The sequence below is a fragment of the Coccinella septempunctata genome, chromosome 3 (genome assembly GCF_907165205.1).
Source record: "Coccinella septempunctata chromosome 3, icCocSept1.1, whole genome shotgun sequence".
Classification (NCBI taxonomy): domain Eukaryota; kingdom Metazoa; phylum Arthropoda; class Insecta; order Coleoptera; family Coccinellidae; genus Coccinella; species Coccinella septempunctata.
In genome coordinates this window covers 34,413,539-34,436,009 of record NC_058191.1, presented here as the reverse complement: position 1 = coordinate 34,436,009, position 22,471 = coordinate 34,413,539, and the positions used below count along the sequence as shown (strand labels likewise).

Here is a 22,471-nt window from a genome sequence, read left to right as displayed (position 1 = left end):
GCATGAAACATGGAGAGAACGATGAAAAATCACACCTAACGCCCGTAGTCCGAATCTACCCGCGCAGCAGAGGGGGAGAAAATGGTAAATCGAGTGACGAAAAGGGGCCTGACCAAATCGTCAAGACTCTAATGCACTAGATAAAGTATATATTGGGTCACTTTTAAATAATGGAGGACCATTCAAGTCGAGTATAATTCCATTTAAATAAGAGAGAAAGAAAGTTTCCAGCTGTGGGGATGGCCCTTCGCAAGGGGCGGGTGGGGCGGCGACGGTGGACGTGCGAAATGAGAATTCGATAAGGATTGATTTTCGCCGAGGAAAACTGAGGAAATTCGTTGCGGAAAATTCCCAGTTCCCCAATTCGGTAAAGAGAAATTCGGGGAATTTCTAACATTCATGAAAGTGAATTTGGTGGTGGATTTCCAAATTTCATATTTTTTCCAGAGTAATGATTCGGAATATAGATTAATCCTGAAAAAAATCAGTAAAAAACTTCCTTAAAAAATACCTATAAAACTCGAGAAATTTCAGAGAAATTCATACAAAATAATTCGAAAAAATTCTGCAAATATTTTTTGCACTTAATTTCAAATATTTTACCTATAATGACAATGAATTATGACACATTGCAAAGTACAAATGTATATTAAATTATGGAAGCTGAATTTCTTCTCATTTTAGAAAACGCCATTTAAGAAAAAATTGTAGCACTGGAATTACGAATATTTTTTTTATACTTAGTTGTTATTTTTGTTTGTCGTATATTATTTTAAGTCTAATGGGGTTGTACTAGGAATTTCATTGAAATTAATCGATTTTTTCTGGGTGTTTCGTAAAATTGAGTTTTCAATTCAAAATTCCCGTTAAAAAAAGAAGATTGAGAAAAGATGAAAATTACCTACTCGTGATATTTCCAATTTTTGTAATTTCAATTCCAATTAAAGTTCGTTTACAAGCCATTGTGTTTTTGCTTGAAATATAATTGTTCTTATAATCCTGAACCATATTTGAGATTGATAAAGGATTATCCCAAGTTGAAGACACTGAAATTTCTAGACTCCTTCTGCTTTGAATGTAATTCGAACAAGTTTTTCATATATTCGATTAAGCATCAAGTTTTATGTCTTTCAGGAAATCGACTACCTTTTAGCATGTACGTATTTTCCATTCCAATCCACAGTTATAGGGTAAGTTCTCCATTCTCGAAAAATAAGAGACAGAAAATGGAGAATTCCTGTCAGTTTCTAGATAAGGTATTTTGTGTGGCGAAGGGAGCTGTGTCCTGGGGGAGTTTCCCTATCGGACCTTCAGAATGTCCTGTGGGGTCCGAGCAGAGCAGCACCTTGCTCTGATAGTCCCTTCTGATATATGGCCGGTGCAGGTTATACATTCCATAAAACATATATTGAAATGTCACGGGATGAGAGGCATATGTAACTGAATTTGACTGAGATGTACGACATCTTAACTGTCATAAATTCTGCAGATGACCGCCCTGCGCTGCAGTTTAGCGTATGAATTATTCTTCGATATCTGGTGCCTTTCTGGGGTAATAGCCTCAAATATTAGGGATTATTATATAATAGGTTGAAGGCGTTCAAGGAACATCGAAGAAAAGAGGAAAATCATGAAAATATTTTATTATCATATAAATTTAAATATGTTTAAGGGATGGGTAGTTTGTTTGGTCAATTCCTACAGCTAGTTTTTTCAAAATAATTTCAAAATAACTGAAATATACACCATTACCTAACCCTTATGAGTTCTGCTGATCTATACAGGACAGGGTGTTCCTAAATTGGAAGTACAAACGAAAAGAGGAGATTTCTTGAGTAATTTCAAGAAGTCTCATAAACATGGGACCGCAAACGATTGGTTTTCGAGAAACAGGGTGTTAAAGTTCTTCTCTTATAGTATCTACACTTCACAAGATATTCAACTGAAATTTGAGATGAATATTTTAATTAATAGTTGATACATGCTGTCCTCTTATCACTCGATACAAAAACCACAAGAAGTTGATTTTTTCAAATTGAACTACTCTTTATCTGATATCATATCTCATGATGTTCCCATATAAGAATCTCAGACTTACGGAAATGAAGTCAAATCTTTAATGGTGTAGTTTCGATTAATGATATTTTTTCATCTCGCCAAAACTTAAATTTCTTTAATTTTCTCCCTTTTTCATATAATATGTAACTTATATATCATCGATGATTAATTTATAACATAAATAGGAATTTGATAATGTCAGATGTACATAATTGGAATTCTATTGTTGATTCCATAAAGCACTCAATCTTCTGAGTGATTAGGTCTCCCATTTTTTCGTAATAAAGTGAAAACTAACTGTTGGGGTGTTTCACCCCGTTCGAAAGAAGGGTCAGTTCCAGATTGAACCCCATCGATAATATATGGATTTGCCGGGAATATTAGGTTTATTCAACATCCTCGTACTCTTTTCAAGGCAGCCAGTCAATTTCCGAACATCATTGATTTCGCAGGAACATGCCCCATTGACAGATTATTAGGAAAACCCCAAAATCGCTGACTCACCCCTTCTTGTTAATGTCACATGTTGCACCGTACCTTCAGCCTTATTATAGAATCGAGTGTTCAGCATTTGACATCGAGAACAGCAATCATCGCGAAAGACGGGATTTAACAGGTCAACAGACTAGAGATACGGACGAAAAAAAAATTTCATACTATGGTAACCCAACAAATAGATATTTGATATTATAATACTGAATAATTATAACACTCATTTGATATCTTATGTAGAATATACATGTAGAGGGCGAGTCTTTGACTAGTAGATACAAATATTTTAACAGTAGATTCTTGAGGTCAAAAGAAATACTTTTTTCCCATTTTTTTCCGATTCGTCACTGATAAAATGATATAGCCAATTAATGTCGTAGATTCGGGTGACTTGGGACGATTGTTGAATGCCATATTTTCGAAACGGTGACATATTTTTATCTAAAAACGAGGTTCTAATATGCTTAATGACTCAGACTATTGATTAGGATATAAAACATTCTTCAGAATTTAGATATAAATTTTGAAAAAAATAAAAAATACTTATCCCAAGTCATCCACCGATATGGGAGGCTTGGGACACAAGTTAAAATCTCTTGATTTCTCAACTCTCAAATGAAATAGGTGACTTGGGACGGTGTATAGTTGTGAAGAATTAGAATTTGTGATTGTATAGTTGAAATTCGGTAAGAAAATAAAGTGATAAACCCCTATTACAGTGAAAGAAAATATATTGCAACTCAAATGTAAAAAAACTAAACAAAACAAGGGAACTTTGATTTCCTTCATTCTTTGGTGATTTCTTTGTGGAAATAACGTAAATAATAATATCCTGCGAAAAATCGGCATATTTCCTGTTGCCAATGCGCCGCTTGTATCTATTCGGCATTGTCCCAAGTGCCCTATGAAACAACAAAATAAATGAATGAGATCCGTGTTGCCGTTTGATTAGTAAACAACCTTGTTTCATGACATATCTTATATCCCAATATCCCACGTATTCAGAAAAAAAATTACACATGCACAAAGTGAAACACATGAACAGGACTCTAGCAAGTATAAGGGCCATAAAAAACGCGCTTTTACTCTCCTGAATTCGTTAATTTTTCCTCTCAATTCAAACGCTCTGGTCACGGCAAGCTCGACAGGAATTAATTGTTAAACTAACCGAAAAGACGCTACACAATCTTATAAGTTTGTCCCTTCATTCATAAATGGTAAGGAACAAAGAAACCTGCAAGGGGGGTAATTGTCCCGAGTTGCAGGACTGTCCCAAGTCACCCGAATCTACCAGTACCCAATTTTCACAGATACTTTTTAGTTTTTGATCATCAAATTACTCGAAAATGGCGCGCGAGAAAAAATGAAGAATACTTTAATTTTACAAAACCTTCAAATATTCGTGAGATAGCATCCAACTTAGTTTGAAGAGTTGGGTTCTTTGAATTTTTGGTATTTTTATGGTACGTAATGGTCATAATGGGAAATCTGAAAGACGTGGGTGATATTTTGTATTCAAAAAAGATTAATCGAATAAATGAAAAACTATATTTCGAAATTCATTTCAATCGATAAAACCTTTTCAGAGGTAGGCCTATAAATAACATTATTTTATGGTTTTTCAATAGCCTCATCTTTTAAGCCGAGCCGATTCGGAAAAAAAGGTAAATAAAAAAGTGTTTCTTTTGACCTCAAGAATCTACTCTTAAAATATTTGTACAAGTCAAAGATTCACCCTGTATATTGTTCATTTTTGTATTTTTAGTCAAATTATAACAAATGGAAAAAATATAAATCATTCAGAATACTGCAGAATTCAGAAAAATTTTTCATCATATGGTTCAATAAATAACAATGACCTACATGAAAAGGTTCGTAATTTGAAATGAAAATTGACATCCACATTATCAAAAATTGATATTGAAAAATACTCTCAATTTAGAGAATAAAATTACGTTTTATAAAAGTGAAAGATAGTTGTGATTCGTCTTAGAGCTGTTTCAAATGTTCGACGAAATACAATTTTGTCCCGCCTTTCACAAATGAGCTTCGTCAGCCCATCAATTTCCTTCAGAATTTATCTTTCGATGATAAAAAGACAATATGGTCGGCCGTCCAATCATCCTATAGGTTTCGAGGGGTCACATGCAACAACGAAAATAATTAATGACCACTTGGAAAAACTTTCAATTTCCAATACTATCAATATTAAAGAGGCAATTTTGGAGTCCGATTCCGTGCTATCCCAATATAAATTCCATAAATGAGCTATCATAAATGTCGTCAGCCTTGCGTCCAGGCTACATAAATTGCGCCATCCCCATTCTATAATTAAAACCGTTCAACCCCGATCTGGATGCGCAGAAGTAAAAACCACTCCCAAACAACTGTCATCCTTCCCTGATGCATAAACGATTCTGACGTTGCAAACTTTAATGAAGGCCGCATTAGAAATGACCGTAGTTTTCTCGGAAACGACAGCCTATACAATAGGTTGATCTGTAATCAGGGGTAAATTGAAACTTATCGAGGGATAACTGGACGATGATTATTCATTATAGCATTAAAATGTACCCTTATGATGGTAATTAGCATGGCTGATATCTGGGATATTCGTAACCCTCGAAATTGAACATTTCAAGTTTAAAGTGGCAATTTCTTTGCCCGCATCGTTAGATAAATGTTGGCAGTTTTTACTGCATAGATTGCACGTGAACATTCCTTTATTTTATAGGAGTTTATGGGCAGAGTTGGGCAAAACACAAATTATAAAATTCTATCTCGCATGTATTTAATATAAGAAATACGTCGTGTATTATTTGAAATACGAAATAGTATTTCAATGATTCTTCAAAAATACAGTCAGGTGTAAGGTTAGTAAAGAAAAGAGACCAATGTACCCCAGTCTATTAATCATCCTTACTAAAGAACTCACAGAATGATTATATAACACAGGGTGTTTTCAAAGGTGAGCCTTTTTCTTTGACACAAGGTAGAACTCATCAAAATAAGTCATTTAACAAAAAATTGTCTATATAAAATATCCAAGATGGCTGAGTACAATCCCTAGAAGTTCCACAAAATTTCATTGAATTTCAAGTACAGGACACTGCAAGGTGACTCCAGCGTCGCAAAACGAAACAAAACATAAACATATGGTTGGACAATGAATGGTTCGGTACCCAGTTCATCGGATTAGATGCATCAGGTCACTTTTGAGATAATCATAATTGTTGTCTCGTGCAATTTAGGGCGAAAAAAATGTAGAAAATAGAGGCAGTTTCTTGAAAGTGCTTAAGTTAGTTATGTTGAAAAAGTGCTATGATGTTTTTCCATTTCATCCCATTTTTATGACGATTGTTGGAGTGTTAGGACAAGAAGATTGTGATGCCTATTATGAAAAATTTCGTGAATAATTTAGAGGAATTTTATTTGTGATATTTTGAAGTGTTATTCTTTTTTTTACCCTTGTGTCCTATGTCTCTTCTGTCAGTTGGTATCGAAATAAGCCATTTCATACAATCATATAAGTTACTAAAAACTAATGAGAAGAATTCGGCAATCCTCAAATTCCATTGTCATTACCACGTCAATATCGAACGAGCCAATATAGTATTTTGAAGCCATGAGTACCTATATTGAATAAATTTGGAAATAGCATTCTCGAGAATTAGTTGAATTATAAATAGGTACCAAATAAGTTTTTATTTTTCTATTATAAGTAATTCAATATTCAAATAGGTACTGCCCATTGCTGTTTACAGGTGACATACCTAGTTCATCCGCCAAATTGTTACCTACTGAACTGAATAATATGCCGCAAAATGCACCAAATTACAAAAGCCTTCTTTTCATTTCTGAAAACGTGAATATTATAACGCTCCTATTGACATCGACCATGCTTTTTGCTGATAGAAGATTATAATGTTTTAGATTTCAAAACATTCATCCATCAGAACTATTGATATGACAGTAAAACGATAAGATTCTTCGAGAATCTTTTCGTTTTTGGGATTCCTAAACTTTTCCACATTGTAAACGGTAAATTATAAAATAAATTTGTGTATTCCTTTGATATAAAAAATTTCAATGCAAATTCTGAAGATGGATTGAATCGAATTGGTTTTTCCTTGCTAAAATGCGTAAATAGTTCGTACATGACAGGCAGCTGATTCGACTTACCAGGTGGTGAAAGTCCTAGTCTTGAATGAAGGGCTGCTTTTGACTCTTCTTGTGTTGGTAGGGGCATATCTTGCCGCCAGTTTATTTCTGGTTCGTTCATCCATATTTTTCCTGAAAAAGATAAAATTGGTTATTACCTAAAAATACGAAAAAAAATTATTTCAGTCAGCAGGCAATTTCCCTACTGACAATATTCTAAGGATTTTTTCGTCGAGATTTTGTGTATTTCCGAACGAGAAGTTGACAATTTTTCAGGCAAGTATTTTTCGTCCGCAGACACTTTTCATCCGTAAATTTTTTCCTCTGCTGCCGTTACTATAATGAGACGAGAGCTGCGATTGAGGTATTTTCGTGAATCCACGATTTGATAAGAACACGTGTCAGTGACATAGTGACAATAACCGTCTTTTACTGTTATCAAATTAAATCTGGACGAAATCTGCTAGATTCTACGAGTGAATTAAGAACGTGTGAATATTAGTGTTCAAAATAACCAAGAATATGGATATCAGTAAACAAACACTCCTCCAGAGCTGGGGGAATTGGCAACTGCGGTGACATAGCCGAGACCAGCATAGGTACCTATAAGAGGTCGACTACTAGTGCTTGCCTACTTGCTAGCCTTGGCTATCAATTTGCAGGCTCGACTATAACTATTTACAAACATTCAATGAATACTGTAGTTACACATATGCATGTATGACAGTTTTTCAACTGTTACGAGATTTTGGAAACATTAATTGATAATTTTTTCCAAATTAATATACAAGAATTTGATGTGCATCAAAGAGAGAGAGCGTCTACAATATTATTAGTTGTTGTTTGATTTTAATTTGTTGAAAACACAGGAGATTCTATACTTATGAGGCTTCGATGAATACCTCAAAAAATGATCGACATTTTTTAAAAAACCTTTTCTTCCAGAGGAGTTGCAGGTTGCTGAATTTGTCAAATACTTATAATGAGAAATTATAGTGAATTTCTGTATATAATTAAACTTTAAATGATCGAATATTTGATAAATATGTTATCTCTGTTTCTAATATTTAACATTCTTGTTTTTCTTCTTTATTTATTTTTTTTTATTGAATATTTTATAATAATTATCTTTTTTCATTGCTTTCCAGATATTTTTACTACTGAAGTAAAAAATTTCGTGATAGTGGTATAAAAACATAACCTTGAGGAACGCAACAAGGGGAGGAAATCCCAATTTGGCAAAATTTTACGAGCTGCAGAGGTTGAAGACCCGAATCGAAACGTTGTTGTGGCTGCTCCAGACCGGTGGATGCTGCGTGTTCCTGGACGGCGATTGTTGTGGAGGGGCTGGAGGGGGGTATTGATTAGAGCGACCCTAGTTAGCGCCGTAACCGCCCCTCGCGTCGCCGCCCCTCCGCATATGCCCCGCTCGCGGTGGAATAATTTCGGTCTTTGTGGATATAAGAAAGTAGGGGTGGTATGATTTGCGCTGTCCGGACTTAATGACATCATGGACTGGAATAATTTAGCGATAGAACAAAAGGGATGAGGGGGGGGATATTGTAGGAAAGTTGCGGAATTAATCGGTTTTTGATATGAGCAGTGGGCAGGGTTGAGGTTTTGTCTTTTCCGAAGGAGATCAATATTCCTTGATTAGTTTTATGTGATTTTTTTTCATTCCGCAATTTTCGGTCTTTAAAATCTGCCAATTGCAGCATTGTAGCTAGGAAGGATCGTTGTTAGATACTACTCAATTTTTATGGAGATTTATCCTCAGTAGTTTCCGAGAAAATGCTTAACTTATAGATATTTTATAAGCATTCGTTTTTCATAATACAAAATGAGACTTTGACTCGTAAAAATATTTCAACATAAGATTCTCGAGGTGAAAAGAAGCACTTTTTTTCAATACCATTTTTTCCGTTTCGGCCTGGTAAAAAGATATAGCTATTTTAAGTTTTCATAATGAGCTATGCCACCCCTGAAAAAAACAGAATTACCTTCAGAGTAACTAGCTAAATCTGTGACACTACACATTTGTGGATCTTTTGAACAGAGTTGTATTCAGCCAAAGTACCCCATTTTAAATTCACAGATACTTTTATTTTTCAACATCAAATTACTCGAGAAAATATGGAGAATATTTTTATTTTACGAAATGATCAAATATTCATTAGAAAGCGTCCAATTTAAATTCAAGAGTTGGGTTCTTTGAATTTTTGGTATTTTTATGGTAAGTAGAGTCATTCGGGGTAACTGAGCGCAGTGGGTAAGTGTGCGCAGTATGCAATGAATGAAAGAGGGGTTCATTTGGGTGAAGCAAGGGCGCAGAATCCCCAAATTAGTTTTTCATAGGAGTGCGCCGTGTGACGTTTCGTTAACTTTTTATTTGCAATCAATCAAATTCAATAGTTTTCTTGTTAAATTTTAGCATCTCTGCAAATTCTGCCAGGTCCAAGTTCCGAGTCCGACAGTGTTAAACAATATTTTATTCGATCATGATATTGATCTAAATTTATAATAAAAAATTTTAGGTTCTCTTAGCTGCTCTACTCTATAAGAACGTCAATTCAAATTTTGGCTTACTGGGGAAAGTGTGCGCGGGTAAGTGTGCGCATAGATTCATTATATGGGCATAGTTCTGTGGGGAATAAATTATGACATTGTTGATTTTCTGGGTTAAGACTCGATCAATATTGTCCTATTTGTTCGGAAAAATATGTAGAGCCACCAACAGGGGAATTTATCAAGTGTTGTGTTCACCAGGAATTGTATCACTAACAATAATGCAGTGCTTATAAAAAAGCGCTTCTGTATTGACAATAAACAGCATTTCTCTAATATTTTAACATTTTGATGACATTATTTTGTAATTTGTTTTGATTGTACGGTTCATTAAGCACTGCGTTCACTTACCCCGTGAGGGTGCGCACACTTACCCGCAATACGGGGCATGTGAACGCACTCCGACTTTCATCATTAAATTTCTTTTTGCGGAAAGAAAACGTTTTTGTTTGTTGGCTTTTTGATGTTTTTTTATAGATTAGGAAATTCTCTATCTCATGAATATGTTTTAATTTTCCTAGCTTCAACATTTGAAACAGGGAATGGCTTGAAAGGCAAAAGTGCGCACAGTTGCCCCGAATGACTCTAATGGTTATGATAAGAAAACTGGAAGAAGTGCACCATGATTTCGAAAAACTGGATCCTACACAGAAAATCCGCAAGGAATGCAAGCCTAAAACGACAAAACGTCAAATATGGCCTCCCGTCTGCATGCATTCTAACATTTCCCGACAGTTGGACAAATACCAGCGTAACAATCTATCCGGAATTCCGAGAACCGAAAATTGACATAATTGACATGTCCAAGGAAAAATTGTCAAAACCGATACCATAATGAATAGGTCTTATTTTGGGTCGAGATCCACATAAGTAGCAGTTTTGCGAAAGGGTCAACAAATTACGAATTGAAAGTTTTTGTTGTCCGTCGAATGACAAGAGGAAGAATGGCAGTAAGAGAGGTGGCCATGGGAACTGTTCCCGCAAAGAAGCCGCGAGCTGTTATTACCGAAACAATCGTCTTCTGTTACTAGATGATTGATTCTGAGAAAACAATTCGGAAAGATGATTTGGACGATCCTACGACAAAGGAGTGAGTTTAGAAATCATTGCGAAGAATAATTTGAAATGGAGATTTGACTTCCAAGTGGAATATCAACTTTTTCCATGTACGAGGATGTACTGATATCTAGTTAGCCTAGACCAATTCCATGCATAAAAAAATATTGCGTTACCATAGCAACGAACAATAACTCATTAGAAGTGACAGTGTGAATTTCGAGGTCAAAAAAGTAAACCAGACTTACGCAATAAATTAAAAGAAAGAAGATGTCCACCGAAATTGTGAAAATCGAAAAATTGGAGTATCGAGCCATCATCAATTACCTGTATTTAAAAGGGTTAAGAGGTAAGCAGATTTACGAAGATATGCTTAATACCCTTGGTGAACAATGTCCTTCGTATGCGACCGTGAAAAATTGGTCTGCAAGCTTCGAAAGAAGTAAATTTTCCATTGAAGATGATGACCGATTGGGAAGGCCAGTTTCTGTGTCAGTCCCCGAAAATATCGATGCTGTTCATCACATGATTTTATCAGACCGTCGAATTGGGCTAAAACGGATATCTGAAGTACTGAATATTTCATACTAACGCGTTCATCATATAGTTCACGTCAATTTGGACAGGAGAAAAATTGCTGCAAAATGGATCCCCAAATGTTTGAATGTTGACCAAAAGCGTGCAAGGGTAGAAGCATCGCGTTCGATCTGTGCTCGATTTGAAAACGATGTAGACTTCTTTAACCGAATTGTTACTATGGATGGGACTAGGGTACATTTCTACGATCCAGAAACAAAGCAACAATCGATGGAATGGCGACACTCTGGTTCTCCAAGACCTATGAATTTTCGTGTCAAAAAATCTGCTGGAAAAGTATTTGCTTCAGTTTTATGGGATTGCCATGGAGTATTCATGATTGATGATAAGGGTAGAACAATAACCAGAGTACCAGAGATTACTATTCGACATTACTGACCACTATACGGGAAAAAATTAAAGAAAAAAGACACGGAAAGCTATCTAAAGGTGTCTTGTTTTTGCAGGACAACGCCCCTGCACACAAATCTCATGTTGCCATGCAAAAAATTCGTGATTTATGTTTTGAATTACTAGAGCCTTATTCCCTTATTCAACAGATTTGGCTCCATTCGGCTCTTTCCTCAACTGAAAAAAAGTTTAAAAGGTCGTGAATTTTCTTCCAACGAAGAGGTAATAAAAGCTGTGGAGGTCTGGTTTGCAGTGCAAGAAGAAACATTTTTTTTTTAAAGGTATCCATTCAAGAGGAGAATATGTTGAGTAAAAGAATATTTTGACATTGGAATTTTGTTTGGTTCAATAGTAGGCTAAGAATTTTTCAATATATCCTCGTTAAGTGTACGATGGAATCAAAATAATTTTCAAGAATATCCTTGCTTCAAGGTTCACAATTTTCAAAATGTAAATAGCGCAACAAGATCCACGCCAAAGGTCGAACCCGATTCCCAACTTATCACGTAATAAAGGATATTTACTTTTGAGCATCTGATACTGGTAGCACAAAGGACGAGGGTCCAGGGGGTGAAAACTCGCCGTTTCCATCCCTTAATCTCCAATTTCTCGATGGTCGGACGTTCTAGATTCAAACATCCACCGGCTATGTGATTTAGAGGAGATAAAACTGAGTTAAATAAAAGTGAAATAAGGGCATTTTAGCGGGCGCCCAGCTCAAACGGAGTCCGGGGGATGGGGGGGAGGCATCCTTTTGAAGATGCACAATTCGATTGATAAAAGGGACCTCCTAAGTAAATTGTGGCCTTATACTTTCACCACCCACGGATGCATCAATGGAAGGGGCGCTTTTATTGAAAAAAGGAGGACGGAGCTGTTGCCGGAACGTTTTGCGAAATATTTGGAATTCACTTCACTTCCTGCCAAAACAAGTTTCTCCGTGTCATTCTGATCGAGCTAACAAAAAAAAAACTCAAAGAAACTTGTTTGAGGATACAAATTTTGTGCTTAGGAAACAAAACATTTGGATTATGTGACAGCTGACATGGAAACTAGTAATACTAGAGTATTAGAGAGCTATACAGGGTGAGTCTTTGACTCGTACGAAAATTTTAACAGTAGATTCTTGAGGTCAAAAAAAACGCTTTTATTCTTTACCATTTTTTTCGAATCGGTAAAAGATACAGGCTGTTGGAAAACCTTACGGAATGTTATTTTTAGTTATATCTCACAAACGGTTTTATCGAATGAAATGAATTTCGGAATATAGTCTTATATTAATTTGATGAATCTTCTTCGAACACAAGATATCACCCACGTCTTCCAGTTTTCTCATTATGACAATTACGTACCATAAAAATACCATAAATTCAAAGAACTTAACTGTTGAAACTAAGTTGGATGCTATGTTATGAATATTTGAACGTTTTGTAAAATAAAAGTATTCTTCATATTTTCTCGTATATTGAACCGTTTTCGAGTAATTTGATGTTCAAAAATTAAAAACTATCTGTGAAATTTGAAAAATTTGGTGCTTTGGCTGAATACAACTTTGTTGAAAAGATACACAGATGTGTAGTGTCACAGATTTATCTAATTATTCTGAAGCTCATTATGAAAGGCAGAGAAAAAAAAATTTTTTTTGACCTCAAGAATGTAGTGTTAAAATATTTGTACGAGTCAAAGACTCACCCTGTAGGTATGGAAATCCTCAACCACTATTGTTCGATTGAATTCAATGGTTTTTTATAAACATTGCATATAAAAGACTGTCACTCTATGTATATGATTGAAGTTGTTACAAAGTTATTCTGACGATGGTCAATTTTTTTGCCAATAAATATTATTCGTAAGAAATCTGGTTTTTTTCTGGTAAGCAAAACTATTTGGAATGTTATTGAAATGTAAATTCTTCAACTTGAAAATATCTTCTCGCATGTAGGTACTATTTGATCTTGATTCTAGAAGATTGGAATTTTATTCTTTCTGTGAAGCTCGTTCATTGTTGGAAATAATAAACTAGAAACTGTGATTCGTAGGAGAATCTTATCCACATGAATATATGCCAGTTTTTCGAATCCCTGCCCAGCATCCGCCATGAAATCAGGTGTTATTAAGATTCCAATTTATCCGCCCCTCCGCAAAACATCCCCGTAATAACGTTAGAAGCCCTTTCTGCCGCCCCGCAAACAACCCCCAAATATAATAATATGGTACATGGCCCCACCGGAAGTCCTATAAAAAGGACAAATAAGAAAAGTAAACGGCATGATCGAATATCGAAAGGTCGAGGTATAAAAAAAGAAAGAGACCGGGTAAGACGGCCGTTTAGCACGCGTTGCCATTGGCTACCCTTTGAATAAGGGTTGAAATCTTATACGGCACATCGAGGTGGTGTGAAGCGAAAGGGATGATGATAAAAATGTGCATGTAAAACGCGTTAGGCCGCGCACGCGTCGCGCTTTTTACATAATATCAATAGAGAGATATGGGCGGGATACGCTTGCGCTATGCAAAACTACCCCTTTCAATCTGCATACGGAGGAGAAAAAAGGGGATGGCGCCCAGATCACGGGAAAACAGTCCCACCTACTCCTGCTTTTATGAATACATTCGCGGAAGCGTCGAATCGGATTTTCCAGATTTTATAGGATGAACGACGCCAAGATTTCCAGGAATTATGGCATCTGATATCCCATTTTCCTACCTAAGAATGGCGGATGAAAGCGGATTATCCTCTCATGAAAAAAAAGTTAACTGCTCGTCAAATACAAAATATTCTGAATCTAGGACAGTTTTGTTCTCTTTACACTCGCAAATCATATGTTATAATCTATTCATTTCACAAATGGAATGTCTTAAGCGATCGGTAGGAAATCATTCTTCTTATTATAACAATAATAACTTTATTCACCAATAATAATAGTTACATAAAATACATACCTACGATTTATGTATGGGGTGTTAATAAATTCATGCGACAAAATTCAGGAGGTGAAAACTCGTATGAAATTAAGATGGGGGATGGGATTAAGATGGGGAAATTAAGATGGGGAAATTAAGATGGGGCTATTTCAAAATTTCCTCAGCCCACTTCTTTCCGAGATGTCACCCTTAAAAGGTGGTGACTAAAATTCTGTTTTTATTATTATCATGAAATTCTAGTAAAGCAAGAAATATGACACTTTCGTGTATTTTGACTGAAAGTGGTCATTTCCAGCATTTATTATGAATTCTTTCCGGAATGTCACCCTTAAAAGGTGGTGACTAAAATTCTGTTTTTATTATTTTCATGAAATTCTAGTAAAGCTAGGAACATGACACTTTCGTGTATTTTGACTGAAAGTGGTCATTTCCAGCATTTATTATGAATTCTTCCACATTTAACATATTTACTGTTTACCACTCAATTTTGAAAATAATAATAAAATATAGTTCTTCTTTTCAGCTATGGTTTTGGAAAAAAATTCAGAAAGAAAAAAAAATGTAAACAATCAAGGATTTTAATTTATAATTTCATTTAGAAGAATAGTTTTTTTATATGAAATAATGTAAGGGTTGCTAATTTCACCACCACATAATGTAACAGGAATATTAAAAAATCCCGTGGTTACTCTTTTCAGATTGCACGAAAATTACAGAATTCCAAGTCTCTAGCTTAAATAGGAATTTTAGAATAAAAATAAAAACTGAATTTTAGTCACCTCCTCTTAGGGGTTATATCTAGAATGGGGGTGGACCCCATTTTTAGTTCAATCTCACAAACGGTGCTATCGAATGAAATGAACTTCAGAATATAGTTTTTCATTTATTCAATTAATCTTTTTGGAACACAAGTTATCTAGATATCTAGTTTTTATTATGACCATTCAGTACCCTAAAAATACAAAAATTCAAAGAACCCAACTCTTGAAACTTAGTTGGACGCTATCTAATGAATATTTGAACGTATTTAAAAAAAAATATTTTTTAATAAATTCTCAAAAATTAAAAAGTATCTGTGAAATTTGAAAAATTGGGTATTTTGACCGAATGCAACTTTTTTTAAAAGATCCACAGATGTGTAGTGTCACAGATTTAGATAGTTATTCTGAAGGTTGTTTTTCCAAGAGTGGCACAGCTCATTATGAAAACTTAAAACGGCTATATTTCTTCATCAGGGCCCTGTATTAATAGAATGACATGCAATTTTCAATGGGGATCTACAAGGGGTGCCATTTGAAAATGAAAATGACCGAAAGAACCACACATAGTGGTCAAATGTCATACTTTTTTTAGGAGTGATTAGGAAGGTAGTTGCCAGTCAAGGCATTTTTTTTAGTTTTTAATAATCTTGTAAAATAAGCGAGATATTTTCTAGATACGACTTAGGACAGCCCGTAAATAATTTTGAAAGGGAAAAGTTGCACTTTGTTTGTATAATGTACAGGCAGACCAGGTGGTAGGTAATAATTCAGCAAAATGTTGAAAGAATAAGGTTGGGGAAGTTAAGTTCCTCCAGCCAAGGTGAGAAATTGTTTATACTCAGAATAGCATTTTTGTCAATTGATCAAACAATGAATGAGTAAAATATCTTGATGTGAAAAAATATATATTTGAAAAATAATAAGAAGTAACTAAATAATAAAGTGTTTTCAAAGAAGTGAAACAAAAACATGACAATCTGATTGGAAAAATGAATATCCATTACATTATCCTGATTCATCTGAAATCGAGAAATCTATTGAAAATTTCAATTAATAATTTCGCTCCGACTCTTCTACAAAAAATCACCCTTACCGTCAATTAGCAAAAATGAACGAAAAGATTGAAAAGAATAAACTTTCGCTTTCGTATACAAAATTAACGAACATTCAATGACGCAGTTTTTTAAAATATGATATATTATAAATCAAACGTTCGAACGTCATTGTCTGCTACCGAAATCTGAATTGGAAAGAGTAACTGATTGTTCAGGATTCGGCAGAATGCCACATGCCGCTGCGTGGGCATTTTATTTGCCATTTTTTTTACTCCTTTGAACGTTTGAAAGCATTCGTTTCTATTGTATGCACACGCTTGACAGCGTGTTTGTCTGCGCGTACGAATGTGTGTGTACCTGGGGTGCAACCCTTAATAGCCCAACCACCCCTCACCCCCCACCTTTCAACCCCAGCACGGACTGATTCTGCACATCAGCTGTGGTGGAACAAACAAGTTATAGTTAAATAGTTGAGATTCGTGCGGATCGGATTTTTTTAACGGGGGTTTCTAGAAATGCCTTCCAGAAGGAACCTGAAATAATATTCCCCATTGTTGGGTGGATTTTTATACGTCTTAAGAAAAAATTTGATCTGCAACATTGAGATTTGTCCCTTTTGTATGGAAACCCAAGACACCAAATGCCGTTGAATTTGGAGGAAGGTGACAAAGGGAGCTTTGTTACTTTGATCTGCTATATGACGAATTCAAAAAACGACAATGGCAAAAATGCAATTTCAGTCTGAATATTCAATAGCAAGAAGCATTTAGTATCTACAGTTTTCATGGAATTCAAAGGCCGAGCATGGATTAGTATAGAAAATTGTTTCAATATTTATAATTTTACTTTATTTTTCGTGAGAATCTTAGTAAACAATGCATTTTAGAAAGTTGATGTGTTATTATCTGTAGATAATCTAGATCATTTTGTGTTGTTTTCAAATAAATTACCTTTAATTCCAAAAATTGATCAAGATAGAAAAAAAAACATACATACATAATAATAATAAAGGGCCTTTATTTTGTACTCTATGAATACAATCATGGGGCGAAGTTTAGCCTATAGCTATTCTATTTAACCTCTTACAATAATTTTATCGAAAACAAATAAGAAAAAAAAAATTCTGATATAACATTACAAAACAAGATGAAAAAATATTCAAATATTCTATTTCCTTTACGATTGCAGTTTTTCTGATCCACTTGTGGGATAGTCCCAATAAATCATTCTTTTCGACTGAAATAACACAATGATTACAAAAAAAAGTCTCAAGAATGGAACATCCCCGCAGTACCTGTAAGTTCTTATGTAACACAATGATCGGTTACTATCGAACGCCATGCATTACTCAACAGTCATTTAATCCTTTCAAATCCTTTTCGATCTGAAATTTTAACCGTTTTGCCAAGGTAGATTTTAAAGAATGGAAGTGTGCAGATCTCGTGTGGTAGATGCTACACGTGTGGCATATTTTTATGTTTGCCTCGGACCAACAAAAGGGAAAGGGTTCACCCTAAAGCATCGCGTGCTATTATAAATCAAAGAGGTAAAAGCGTTTTTGTTGCGGATGAGATTCTATTGGAGAGGATGCAGGACCAATCGTTAGCGATTTTGCATAATTCGTATGGGTTTTTTAGGCGGCCAAAATGGCAGCCTGCATGATTGGTGTAGTTCAACTTAATGGACGGTTTTAACAATTGAGTAAAATGAAGCATTGATTTTTGGAATTCTGTCAGAATGATCTTCAGTTTTTAATTGAGGAAAACATTTCCAATATATGCAGGGTCTTAAAGAAAAGTTGTGAAAAAATTTAAGGTTAATTCTTTGTCGAAAAACAATGAGGTTCTCTAATATGAATTTTAAAAAAAATTCTCTGTTTAAAATGCAGTTCCCTAAAGGTGGCAATTTTCGATTTTATTTTCTAAGAAGGCAAAAAAATTATAGAAATTAAATTTAATAGACATTCTATGTAGTCTAAAAAAATTTTGGTGCTGTTAACCTTTGGTAGCAAGGGGTAGAAAGAACCATTTTCGTTAGTCACATTATACTTACGTTTAAAATTTATTTTGATAAATTGATTCATTTTCAATAAGAAAGGTAAAAGTTTTTGAGAAAAAGGATAATTTATCAAAAGATATGTAGCGTTATATACTGAAATTCTTTAGGGTTTCACACCCAGTCCCTGAAACAAAATCAATTAAAAAATTGAAATAATTTGTCAGGATCAAATCAAATGGAAAAAATTGTTGCCTGAGCATGAACGAAAAATGCAAATTCACAAACTACAATTCTGGAAATTTTTAAGAATTCCTCTGATGAAAGAGTCTGATATAGACTCCGAAACGTTATGAAGTTTTATCATAAAGTTCCAATTTTCGTTCATTGTCAGGCAACAATTTTTTGGATCTTATTTGCTCCTGACATTAAGTGCAAGAATTTATGGAAAAGCAAATCGATTTTTTCAAATTTTTAATTGATTTAATTTCAGAGACTGGAAGTAAAAACCTCAGAGAATTTCAGAAGATTATACATTTGATTACACTAAGAAAATGAAGTTTTCAATAACAATAATAATGTTTTCCATGATTCTTGAGTAATCAACATAAATAATTGATTGAATTCAATTAGTAGATTTCGAAAAATGAATAAAAAAAATCTTCCATTCACCGTCCATAATTGCAGGTTTTTTCTGAAGAGTTTAGATGAAACTTCGTTAAATGACGAATTAAAAATTAAGGAATAGGAAAAGTATTTAATTGCTAAGATACACAATGATATTACATCAGAAAAATTTGATGTATCGAGGTTTTAAATTGTTTTTGTTCAATTTTGATTGGAGTTGTGTTGTTAGATCAATAAACTGTCATGTAAATTTTGTATTTTTTCCTCACGTATGAAAAATTAAGCATCTCCGTGTATTCACTTCATATGCAACTTTGATAAACCCATAAATTCGTGAACAATAGGAAAGATACAGTGCCTTTCCCATTGCCGGAATATGGTAGCAATGGTGCAACGAAATCTAACGAAATATAAAAAACCACGGTGGTTGAAATCATAAACAACCCTTGGGAATAATCAAATGAGCATTCACAATACCGTAACGGTCTTGAAGGAACCCCGAAAAAAATCTACGAAGAATAGAGAATAGATTAATCATCCAACGGATTTACTAATAAAAAACTCCCAGCTTCATTCCCACGCCGACGTTGCGCAAATTCTGGAAACCGACAGATTTGAAATTCATACGCGCTTCGTAAAAAACCCGGAGGCACCCCATTTTTTAGGGGTCGGAGAATGATAATGGCCGTAAGTAGGTAAAAATCACGGCCGGTCTGGCACTTTACCCTAAAAAACGGAAATGTAGGGGAAGCGACGGTGGTGTGTGACCCAAATCTGGCGTATTACCCCAAAAAAAACGCAGATCGACGTGCAATATGCAACGGAATTCCTCTTTTAAGGGGTTTCACGTTAAACCTTTGAAACTGTCATCTTATTGTTCGTTTTTTCAACGGATTCTTTACGCCGATTTGTTGGGAATCGCGGGAAAATATTCGTTTTCTGGAATCGGATATTTTTACGGAAAGGATGGGAAGATTTGTTTTGCCGACCGTTATTTGCAACGTATTTTTTCTTGATTATGAAAAAAACCGTTGACTGCTCTGATACCACGCAACATGGGATTTTTAACGTCTTTTCTTAACATTAACTGAAGATTTTTTATGATATGATCGCTATAGAAGGGTAAATACAGAGATTTCTGAACAATACATTGGTCGTTGACTTGCTCACACCTTTTTATTTGGCGGTTTTTTTCCAGATTCTAACGGATAATTCTAGAAATTGGCTGAAGAACCGTTTTTTTTTGTATCATATAGGTACCTATACAGTACCTATACCTTCACCATCCATTAAATCACAAGCTTCATTCACCACTTTAAAATTTATTATGAAACTGGCATTCAATATGAGATTATAAGAATATCTCTAACTGAAGATAGTTAGATGTCTGAAAATTTTAATATAGTCTTGCTTTGGGAGGTACTTTTGTCAGAATTCAATTCTTGTCTGAAGGCCGTTAATTTTTCATTAAAATATCGCTAACTTTCAGTACCAAGTGAATTTATAGTAGAATTATCTTCAAATCTTTAAATTTCGAAACTGTTTTCCCAGAATTTTTTTGATTTCTACAGCTAGACTCATTTCATTTTTTCTGCAATGTTGATGCCTTGTTTGAAGTTTGGTCATTATAGAAATCAATGTTCGATTTCATTGAATTTCCAGTCTTTTCTGCAATTTATCACTTTTAGCAGATTTTTTTGTTCTTTTCTCGTTGAATGCATTCTGCTACTTAATCAATCGAAACTTTCCAGAAAGCTTAATTTTACATCCCTGTTTCCTACGAAGATGATATGGCATACCTACTGTTGAATTTGCCAATAAATATTTAAGGGAGAAAGTACATAGTCAAAAACCCCAACATGCAAATTTTCATCACAAAATTGTGATTAGTTCTCTATAACCGTCCAATAGGCCATCCACCGTGGGACGCCCTGTCTGTATATCCAAAATATCGTTATGGACTACCTACATTCCATTGAAAATCTACAGAAAGATTGCATAAGTCTTCGAAGGAAGCACCTGAATTTCTACCTGTTTATCACAATGATTGGTTCATTTTCTTATTTGATGCCTTCGATGAATAACCATAGAATTAGTGGTCCTCTCATACTATTCCACTTTCTTCATAACTTAAAAGATTGCATTCTTTACAAATCATATCGGAGTTCTTTTTAGCCGTCAATCAACGTATGGATTGGTTCATTTTCAAAAAATTGAATGCCTACCTGTTTTCAGCAAAACACCGGACGTAGTTCATTATTAATATCCAATCGTCTGAAAATGCGCCCAGCTTTTATCTGACTACTTATTCTATCTGGTGCCTTTCGTCCTAATTACATTATTATTCCATTATTCAGGGTTTGACGCTAATGAGCAAAGATAAAGAATGAAGAAGAATGCAATCTATAGATCCACGCCGAAGATCTATTAGATTTCAATACCTTTGAAGTTGATCGATTGTGAAAAAAATGAATGAATTCATGAACATCCCGACGAAACAAAAGGATTATTTTTATCGACAAGAAAACTTTCCAATAGTTCACAAAACGATGGAAATGAAAACTGAGGTGTAAATGTCTTAAGGTACCAATAAATGCCTAATTATTATTATTATATCAATGCATTAAGATGAACAGCCATAAATACGCGCCAGTTGTTCTGCTAATTGTTTATTAATGTGAAATTTTTGTTCAAAGGTGAAATTCATCTTGATTGAAAATTTCTTCTACTTATATTGATGCAAGATGATTTTTGTTGAAGAATTCAACATTCTTGTAATTATCTGTTAATTCCTTCGGGAGATACCCATTCCCAACCAACATATGCATTTCATCTTCGGGTTAATATTTTTGGAATCTACAACTGATGTAACGTATTCAAACTTTAGCCAAAGAAGATAACGAACATAAACTCTCCTCAAGCTAGTGCATATTATGATATTATACTGATCTCTTGTATTTCCCATGCAAATAACTGGATTTGGTATGCCTTCAATCAGTTTGTATAAACTTCAATTATGTTCGTCACATATTTTCCGAAGAGATTCGACATTGTGATAAAATACGTAATAACAGAAACTTTTACGTAGAACGGGCAAAATAGCGTTGATTTAAAACCCAAAAATGTTTTGACAAGCGTCATAACCCCACATTTTCGTACTATACAGAGTGGAATGTGTCAAATTTCCATGGCCAACCGATTGCTCTACTAAAATAAAAGTGAATATAGTATAGGTACAGGATTTCCCTTATGTTTCGAATCACACTGTGTATAAAACGAATGACTGAATACACATCTACAGCAACACAATCACATATGCAATTTCTTGTAATACCCCTTTCATTATTGATATACTTTTTTCTGCTAAATTGGGTAAACCTATGTACATAGGGAAAAGTTTGAGGTTATAGATGCACATTGGCTTGTTTGGGTTCAAAACTTCAAACTTAAATGATCTTCTCGCTACTATTCCTGTGAATTACTGAAACGTAAATTCGACTAAAGACTAAAGACAAGTTCTGCTTTTGTAGTCCCACATGTGTAGTATTTCATTTACATGTAAGGAATAGTATGGAATATTTTCCTTTAATTGCTTTGGTTTCGTCAGCTCATCGAAGTTGTATTCGTTATTTCATAAGTACCTTCAACATGCAAGCGAGGAAGAAGGAAGAATGATCCCGCCATGAAAACCAGCTTGAATAATAAAAAATGAATACATCACTTGGAATATAATTGCACGATATACTCGACTGAAGTCTAAAATCCTTCAGAAATAGTTTTAGATCGCAT

At 34.6% G+C, this 22,471-nt stretch overlaps 1 protein-coding gene across 2 annotated transcripts in view; it reads right to left on the bottom strand.

The window, feature by feature from the left end:
* The window catches only part of LOC123309400 (POU domain protein 2-like), a 92,391-nt gene that overhangs the window by 32,951 nt on the left and 36,969 nt on the right, over positions 1-22,471 (bottom strand). For both annotated transcript variants that reach the window (XM_044892505.1, XM_044892506.1), the window contains exon 3: positions 6,733-6,843. In XM_044892505.1, coding sequence (XP_044748440.1) covers positions 6,733-6,843 — 111 coding nt within the window. The remainder of the gene's footprint in view (positions 1-6,732; positions 6,844-22,471) is intronic.